The sequence below is a fragment of the Momordica charantia genome (assembly GCF_013281855.1).
Source record: "Momordica charantia cultivar OHB3-1 chromosome 4 unlocalized genomic scaffold, Mcharantia_2.0 BLBB01000004.1, whole genome shotgun sequence".
Taxonomy (NCBI): domain Eukaryota; kingdom Viridiplantae; phylum Streptophyta; class Magnoliopsida; order Cucurbitales; family Cucurbitaceae; genus Momordica; species Momordica charantia.
Genome location: NW_028275162.1, coordinates 16,436,888 through 16,446,502, shown reverse-complemented (window position 1 = coordinate 16,446,502; position 9,615 = coordinate 16,436,888). Strand labels below are relative to the sequence as shown.

At 45.1% G+C, this 9,615-nt stretch overlaps 1 protein-coding gene across 2 annotated transcripts; it reads right to left on the bottom strand.

The window, feature by feature from the left end:
* Positions 1-7,675: 7,675 nt before the first annotated feature.
* Positions 7,676-9,070, bottom strand: LOC111023417 (nudix hydrolase 1). 2 transcript variants are annotated; one of them, XM_088123081.1, is made up of 3 exons: positions 8,625-9,070; positions 8,196-8,529; positions 7,676-7,906 (listed from the first exon to the last, which is right to left on the bottom strand). In XM_088123081.1, the coding sequence occupies exons 1-2, from the start codon at positions 8,944-8,946 to the stop codon at positions 8,234-8,236; spliced, it is 618 nt and encodes a 205-aa protein (XP_087979207.1). In that variant the 5' UTR covers positions 8,947-9,070; the 3' UTR covers positions 7,676-7,906; positions 8,196-8,233. The 2 variants fall into 2 exon arrangements, with proteins under 2 accessions (XP_087979207.1, XP_022156539.1); XM_022300847.2 differs by lacking the exon at positions 7,676-7,906 and having other exon boundaries at positions 7,959-8,529; positions 8,625-9,068.
* Positions 9,071-9,615: the final 545 nt, after the last annotated feature.

Sequence of the window (9,615 nt, the reverse complement as noted above, 5' to 3'; positions counted from 1 at the left end):
GAGTACCAAGTAAAGGAAGCTCGTATGGAAAGGTATCTGGCCAAAGCCCGAGGGCTCCTCGCCTAGTTTGAGGACTATGTGATTCGACAGGTGCCGAGGTCCGAAAACTCCAACGCCGACGCACTGGCCCGCCTGGCCTCGGCATACGAGACTGATCTACCAAGAACGGTTCCAGTTGAAATACTTGCTGAGTCGTCCATCAACCAGCCTCAAATAATGGAGATCACGTCAGCTCGGCCTACATGGATGGACCCAATTAAGGACTTCCTGGACAATGGCTCAGTCCCTGCCGATCCGAGCCAGGCCAGAAAGCTTCGACGTCAAGCTGCTCACTACTTGATGCAAGGAGGCAAACTCTTCAAAAGGGGATATTCCCTACCATTACTGCGGTGCCTAGACCCAGAAGAGGCGAGATATGTCGTGCGCGAGATTCATGAAGGGGTTTGCGGAAACCATGGAGGAACTCGGTCCATGGCCGCGAAGGTCGTCCGCCAGGGCTACTACTGGCCGACGATTGAGCGCGACACCAAGGAGTTCGCCAAAACATGCGACAAATGTCAACGCTTCGCCAGCATTTTGAGGCAACCCCTGGAGATGCTGACGCCGATCTCAAGCCCTTGGCCTTTCGCTCAGTGCGGAATAGATCTGATCGGCCCACTACCGATGGGGAAGGGGCAGTTGAAGTTCGTCATAGTAGTTGTGGATTACTTCACCAAATGGGTGGAAGCGGAACCTCTGACGTCTATTACTGAGGCGAAGGTCGTCAGCTTTGTATGGAAGAGCATAATATGTAGGTTCGGTATACCGAACGCCATCATTACTGACAACGAAAATCAATTTGACGGTGCCCGGTTTAATCAACTCTGTCAACAGCTCGGCATACGTCACCTCAGTTCGTCGCCTGCCCATCCGCAGTCTAATGGGCAAGTTGAAGCCGTCAACAAGATCATCAAGCGTGGTTTGAAGACGAGGCTGAAATCTCTGAAAGGTCGGTGGGCAGAAGAGCTACCAGAGGTATTGTGGTCTTACCGAACTACACTCCGCCGATCTACTGGTGAGACGCCATACGGCCTAGCCTTCGGGTCGGAGGCTGTTGTCCCAGTGGAAGTTGGCATGCCAACGCCCCGAGTTGAGAACTTCGACGAGCAGGCCAACAGTGAAGCTCTACTCGTGAACCTTGACCTCCTCGAGGAGAAGAGATCTTACTCCCAGCTTCGGTTAGCAGAATATCAGAATCGTATGGCTCGGTACTACAACGCCAGGGTAAAGATCAGAATGTTCAAGCCTGGCAACCTCGTCCTCAAGAAGGTAATGCAGCATGTCGGAGCACTCGAGCCGAACTGGGAAGGCCCGTACGGAGTCTTAAAGACACTCCGACCTGGAGCGTATTTGCTGTCCGACCTAAACGGGAGACAACTCGTTCACCCATGGAATGCCGAGCATGTGCGAGTTTATTATCAATGAAGTGTGTGTAATCCGACGTGTAGAATTTCATTCATTAATGAAAGCCGATCTCCAATAACTTGTGCAAAATTTGACTTTATTCGTTAGAGTTGTTACTACTACCGAGCTACGTCAAATGGGGGTCGAGGAAGACTACGTGGTATGACGTATGCTAAACGACCTACGATAAGTTAAATTTTTACAAACATGCGAAGCAATGGTCAGCTCGTAGGAACCCGGTTATCCCAAATACGCACCGCCGAGCTGAGTTGTTCGGCTCGTAAGCCGTTGTGTGGATGAGAAATTACTAAGACTTGAGAAACTCAAACAACGAGACCAAAACTAAAACTAAAGTTTAATTAAATTTCTCTGAGTATAGGGACCTCAGAGAGAACAACTCAAGTTTGGACGAAGTTGTTTTCATTGAAATTAAAGTTTGATGAAGAGCCAAGGTATAATTAAAGTTTAATTAAATTCCTCTAAGTATATGGACCTTGGAGAGAATAACTCGGATCTAAACCAAACAACCTCACTTCATTGAATTCTAAGTTTGATGAAGAGTCGAGGTATATATGCCTCGGCTCAGTACAGTAATTTGATTTAAAAAAAAAATGGAGAAAAGAAGCAGCAGAAGAAGAAGGCGGTCTATTCCTGCGGAAGGTCGACAAGCTTGCTAGTTCCTGCGTCAGCGTCAACAACCTCAGCGACCTCAGCAGCCTCGGTCTCCTTACCGACGTCAGCAGGACGGTCCACCCAGATGGACTCATATTCTAGCTCGACAGCGGCGATGGCCTCCTCCGAGGAAGTAGTGTCGAGCCGATTGATAGCGTAATAAAAGCCCTTGTCCGCCAGGTCGCGAGTTAGGCCATCGAATTCGGGTAATTCTTTGACCTTCTTCTCCAGATAGGCCCAGCTGGCTAGATTCTGCTGAGCTTCATTCCAGCCCTTCTCTGCGGTCTCAGCTCGGCCCCGGGCATTCTTCAGATCGGTGCAAGCTTGGGCTATCAAGGCCTTTGACTTATCGGCCTCGGCCTCCTTCTCAGCTCGTGCCAGGTCAACCTCGGCTTGGAGCTTAGCGATCCTACGCTCATAAGAGGCGTTCGTCTTCTCCTCCTTCAAGTCCCGGCCTCCGAGCTCCAGGCTCATCATCGATGCCGAGAGGCAGGCGTAGTAGTGCAGCTGCAGAGGCCAGAGGTTAGGGCAAGGGGATTAAAGGAAGAGAAGAAAGGTAGAGTGAGAACGAGCTTACCTCGGCAGCAAGAGCTACAATCTTCCTCACCGCCTCCACCGGGTCCTCTGGCACCCGAACAGCTCGTTCTATTCGACGAGAGCTCGAGGACCTTACTTTCGTCGCAGCCTCGTGGATGCTGAGGCGGGAGAAGGCGAGCTTGAAGGGGAGCGAGAGCTCGTCGCAGTGTTGCCGACCGTGTTGGGACCCCTCCTCCGAGTCAACCATGATGGGGGGAGGTGGAGACCTGGAGTTGACCTCCTCGAAAGGGAGCGTCTCCCTCGCCCGTTTCTTCCGATGTAGAGGAGTAGCCGACTCTTCGCCCCCGACCACGGTCTGCAAGGGTTGAGCTTAGAGGGCCTGGAGCTTGGCCAAGTTGGCCAGCCCAGGAGCTGGGACGTCGGCGCTGCTCGTACGGTGACGAGCTTGAGGAGGCGCCGGCGGAACGACCGAGGCCGAGGCTCGCTGCCGTTTTGTACTGCTGAGTGCGAGGAATTTGGAAGCCATTCCTACAAAGAATATGAGGTTAATTAAGAGACTTCCATTGAACGAGCTGAGGTGCCGAGAAGAAGTTACCTTCAGGAGCTTTACGTTTGTCCGAGCTGCGTTGCCGAGGTTTGGGGAGCTTCTTGAGCTCGTCTGGTTGATCGTGAGGACTAAGGCCGTTAGAGAAGAGGTGGGAGTTTGAGACGAGTGCTTCACCCCACAGCGCGTACTTTAGTCTCCGACCTTGGGCTCGTTTGATGATCTCCCAAGACTTGTTGTTGATCCTCGAAATGGGGGATGGAAGAGCTGCAAAACAAGCCGACGTCAGTAACGAGGTTGCTCAAGTTAAGAAGACAAAAAACAAACACACCCCCTAGCTCGCGCCTAAGACACTCTCCTACGTCCCCGAACTCTACTGGGACTTGACAGGTAAGCTCACTCCCTCCGTCCCTCAGAAGCCACTCGCCAGAGACGAGGAACCAACACTCTTTCCAATGTTTGTTAGAGGAGGGGTTCCTGATCAGCTGACCTACGTTCCACCGAGCTGAGAGGCAGTACCGACCCTCTCCCTCATTGGAGGCTTTGACGGTGTGGGTCGCTAAAAGCTGGTCCACCGTGAGCCTGTCCTCATCCTTGTCTCGGAGGACCCACCACAGGACGTAGGCTCCGAGCACGGTAGACCATCCGTTAGGGGAGAGCTGAGCTGGGGCGAGGTTGACTGCGCTAAGGAACCTTTGTATAAAAGGGTGGAGTGGAAGTCTAACCCCCCTATGGAACATCTGGGGGTAGAAACTGATGAAGCCCGGAGGGAGGAGGGTCGTCGAGGTGTTCCCCGATGTTAGGCACCCTAGGCTCTATGGAGTTGGGGATCGAGTAAGTTTTGTGGAGCTCGGCCAACCTACCTACCGAGCAAGATGAAGGACGAAGTTCAACTACAGGACCGAGGTCAGGGTTTCCCGAGGTTGAGGCTATGTTGGGGTTTGCCGAGCTATCCTCGACGTAAGGGTTCCTTGAGGTAGGAGCTAAGGTCGGATCTCTTAAAACGTCGCCTGAACTAGAAGAACTAGATGACCCAAACGACGAATCCCTAGACGAGCTACTCATCGCCAGACCTGACTGGAAGGACTTAAAAGAACCATCTAAAGAAAGAGGGAGAGAGTACCTGACTTGGAAACGGCCGAGGTACACGAAAACTCAGAAGTGAAAAGTAAAAAGTGAAAAGTGAAAGACTTTCGCCTTTTATAGGACATCCCGGAGGCACGAGAGCCGTTCGATCAAGGAGGGATCAACAGACAAGATCCGCCCACGGCAGGCTATCCCCACGACGACGTTTGGGTTCCCGAAGCAGAAGCTAGAGCTGACGACATCCATGACGTCACACATGCACGCGTGGATTCGACCCGTCTCCAGTTAGCTCAGAGGACTTCGCCGAGCCGACCTCTGCCCCGCCGAAGTGGGGGCCATTGTTGGAGGCGAATCCTGGCCTGCCACGTGTCATGATCGAAAAGGTGAGTTATTTAAACACGCGGGTGAAATGGAGAAAGGGGCTCCAAAATACTCAGGTCGGCAGTCAGGGTAGGACCTATAGTGCCGAGCTGAGCCGATACAAAGTCCGTAACAGTGTCCCTTCCGTACCCGACAACACGCCGCGATTTTAGGGTGTGTCAGAACCCCTGTCAGGCCCAGTTTCTATAAATAGAAACCTTTGCCTTAAATGCAAGGTACGCAATCCTAGATAGACTCGGCAAGTTAGCTCGGCCCAGAACTGACTTGCTCGTCTGAGTGCTAACCTTGTTTTGCAGGACTCCAGAGTCTTCTGGGAAGGTGTTGGACCGTTGGTCGCAGTTCATCCTGAACGTTCCGATCTACATTACATCCGAGCTCAGCAATTTCGGGCACAAACAAATAGTCATATTGATATTGAATAAGTTTGTTTTTTTTTCGTTCTTATTTCTAGTACAACCGTTAATAAGTTTCTAAGTATCTCTTAATCAACTTTAAAAGTAAACAATATGGACGAACAATACTAAGTTCGAAAAACCAAGTAACCGACGCTCACATACACTTAATTTGTGACCCACTTTCTCGCATTTAGCCTTCCTCAAGTCATAATCAGAATGCTAACAACACTAACAACCTCTTTTTTAGACGCTAAAATAACCTCACCAACAATCCTAAAAGACAAGGCCTAATGCCCATTGTGCGCCAGCAATCGTAGCAACCCCACGCCACTACCCACATCACTGCATTCTCCACACTATTGCTTGCCAAGTTCACCTCACGCCAAGCATGTGCACGCTGTCCGGTGTCATAATCATGCCCGTCCAGGACTTATTGTTTACGGCTGTATGCCCATGACAAACCTCTTCTCTCACATGCTTTTGTGCTTCCTTTAAGCTTTTCCTTGTTCTTAGAAATCGACCATTGATCCAATTTATTACCTCCACAAGATAGACCTATTTTCGTTTTTAATTGTAATTTTGGTGGCGAGTGACTCTTCATTTGCTAGTGGTACAATGCTTTACAATATACGATACAGAGGTACACCCTAGTCACCTTCCTACCTCAAGTAGTTGTATACTTGCTTAGCAATTATTTTCATCATTGCTTTAAAGTTATACAACGTGCTTTCCAAAACATTTTCAAATGCTTTTCTAAATGTTTCTCTATCGACGTTTTCTAAAACCGTTTTTTCTTAAAACATGGCTAGAGGTTGCTAGATAGGCCCGTTGTGTCATCAACTGTGGCCCTTTCAGTTGCACCACTCATTTGTGAGCAGGAGTAAGTGCCGCACAATCGCTTGTGGACTTTATCAAAGTTATGATTGTCATCATTGGTATCACCCAAGCTAAATAAAGTAAATAACATTATTTTATTGCTAAACATCTTAAAAGTCATCTAAGTTGGTTTTTAGTGGTATCACACTGAAAAAATATGATGAATCGGGAGAAGATGGTCTAGGGTCCTTTTGCTAACTCCTTTCAAGGATTTTAGAATCATCAAGTAGTACATACTTTTAGGCAAACAAGGGAAGTGCTACTTGAAGAATGGTTCTAAAACTTCATAAAGATGTGATGACAAGTATTACAAAGTATTCTTGCTTGCTTGGAGTTTTATTGGAAGAACCACTTAGAAAGTTTAAATAGAGTATCATTTGAGACACAACTAAAACATCTTATTATGAAAATGCTTAGTATAAGGTTCTTTACATCTATGGATTTCCAACTAATACTTGATCTTCAAGGCAATAAAGAAATTTGGACTTAAAAGACTTAGTTGTCACTCTAAATATACCGGTCATTCTCATGACTTGCACCTCAAATTTCCGCTTAAGTGTCTAGTTTGGTTGAGATATTAAAGTATCTTGAGAATGTTAGGTTTGGAGGAGGAAGATATATAAAGTGAGGAAGAATTTATTTAAGAAGCTAAGATAAATTGAAGTTCTTTTCTATTTTGACAAGAAGAGATCATTTTCCCTCACTTCAATTGAACACTTCAACATTGTCAAAAGTGTCATTTAGATAATCACAAGAGATGAGCAGCTAACTCATATATCTCTAAGTACATTAGTTTGAGACAAAGCAAAAGAAAGATCATCTAATCATTTTCTATAAAGTCAAACAAAGTCTTATATTTCAAAACATATTGTCATAAGGAATGAGGTGAAACCATAAGTAATGACAATATTGAATAGACAATTTGAGCATAACTCAACTAGTTAAGACACCTATCTTTGACCAAAAATACTAAGTTTGAATCTCCATCCACACATGTTGTACTCAAAAATAAAAATGACAATATTGAGTATCTTATCACATTTTGCCTATTATGGAAAATGCGATGAGATATAAGGCTTATCTAATCATCATAGTTTTACTCAATCACGTAGACATTGATCATTAGGAGATTTCTCTTCAGCTTTATTGAAGGGCTCTTTTAACGAAACTGACAAGTTGATATCAATTGTAGTATACTTTGCTTTTGCGATGTGTCAGATAGATATAAAGATTATACAATTAATAATTCCATCTTTGATCTCAATAAGGAAATTTTATACGTGTAATTCTAATAGGTCCAAATGATTATCTCATTTGGTTTAGAGATATAGTAGATGACTATGAATTACAAGGGTTCTTCTTCTTCTTTTTTTATTTCAATGATGCCAAGGCGACCATCTTAAGAGATTGTAAGAGGTGTCTTATCAACTTGAGTTATGCTTGGATTGACAACAAGTGAGAGTAAATATATTTTTCAAGTGTGCATTGAGTTTATGACATACATTATATCACACCGATTTAGTAATGTTCCATGAAACCAAGAAATTCCTAATGAAAAGATCTAGGGGTCATCTCTTTTATGTTGGAAATATCGGTACTATGATATTATTCATTTATTCTTAAAAGTATCCTTCGGATTTCCATTGAAGAGATATGCAGAACAGTTTTGGCTGGATTTATGCACTAGATCATACTCAAGTCACTAAAGGAGACAAGTTGAGTCTCAATAGAGCTCCTAGAATAAAGAGAAAGGAGAATTTTTTATTCAACGTTCACAAGAGGCAATTTGTTTTAGTAACCCTTGCTTGTATCTAAAAAGGGTTATAACGTTTTTCTTAACATATGTAGCGCCTACCACACATTCTCACTTGTAAAAAATCAGATTAAGTAGAGAGATCACAAGGCAATTTGATCAGGATGATACAAGTCAATTAGATCCCGGCTACGTTCACTTATTGCCCAAGATGATTTCCTAAATTCAACAATTTTTTGGGGTTAACAAACTTGTGAAATAAACAAACTACTTATCCAAAGTAGGATCAATAATCGAAACTCAGGATGCACAAACTCAATCATTAAGCTCCCTAAGATTTTTTTCTAATCAATGATTATCAGATTCTTATATATGATAAAAATCATGATACGTACATTTCAGACAAGTAAACTAGTAAGCTAATAAACTCTTTCTCCACAAACATTGAAACTTACAACTAGTAAAAACGATACAGAGACAAAGGTTCAAATTAACCACATGGGCGCACCTTGTATTGTATTTTGGTTGGCAGTAAAAGTGTGATGATCAAACAGGAAATGGATTAAACCCACTCCTGACCATCTTGTCCAGAGGCCAAAACAGAGGGTTTGGGAGGTGACTCCAGTCATACCAATCCCATCCACCGCACTTGCTTGGCTCCAAATTTTGGGGCTGTTGCTGAGCATCAGACAGATCCGCACGCATGAAGATGGTGACATAATGGGAAGGCTTTGGATCATTAAGAAAGGGGTTGTTTGTGACAGTCAGAAACTCTGTTTTCTCAATGTCCAAGCCTGTCTCTTCCTTCACCTCTCTCACGGCACATTCATCAAACGCCTCGCCTGCAACCCAAAAGCAAATTGATTTGGATGTGGTTTTAGTTTGGTTTTGGTTTTGGTTTTGGTTCAGAGAAAATTCGAGTTGAAAAGGGAATTACCGAACTCGAGATGGCCGCCGGGGAGTGCGAAGGTGGAGTGGCTGGAGTCGCCGGCGGAAGACAGCCGTCGACCCAATAGCACCGAGTTTCCCTTGAGGATGTAAACCACCACCGCAACTCTCGGCACCGGCGCCTCCGTGCCGCTCGTAGTCTTCTCCATTTTCCCAACTCTTTCCGCCGGTGACTTCTCTGGGTGGAAAAGTGGGTGGCTCTCAATTTGATTGTTCTGAAGGCGGAAGCCTCGAAAGGAGAGTGTAATGTGGAGTGATGTAATTGGTCCATCCTTTAGTTTGCTTGGGCAGCACGCCCATGGGCAGAACATTTTTATAGTTAAAAAAGTTCTTGCAGAATCAAATCTTTTGACTGATTGGAACAAAAAGCACAGTTTATTAATAGAAACAGATACATGAGTGGAGGGAAGAAATCTTCTTGGATTTCGAAGGGAAATTTGAGGGAATAGGTACTCCGTATAGCAAGTTTCTCATTTAACTTTCAAAACACAAAGTTTTCTAAAACGTGAAATCATGTATTTACCTTTTTTTCACTTTTCTCTCTTTTATCTCTTTTTTCCCACTCTATTTCCCTCTCTCTCCTTACTGTATTTTTTTTCTTCTATCATTTTTCATTAACCCATTCTTTCTCTCTTTCGTCGTGGGTTTTTTTCCTCATCTTCTCTAAAATTTTCTTAGGTTTCTCGTTCCCTTCTTCTTTACTCTAAAAAAACCCTAAATCTCTCGACCTTCTCTTTTTTTTTTTTAACGAGCAGCCTCCATGATTCCGGTGACGCCAGCGACGGGTGCATCAAAATCGACGAGGGAGGTCGTTTGCCAAAGAAGAAAGCTCAATGAAGAAGAAAGTTCAGTCTAACCTTTGGGGATGTGGATGGAGAAGGAGATAAAGAGAGAGAGAAAGTTGAGCGAGATAGAGCGAGATAGAGCGAGAAAGGTGAGGGAGTGAGAGAAAGTTGAGCTGAGAGAGACCAACAAAAGTG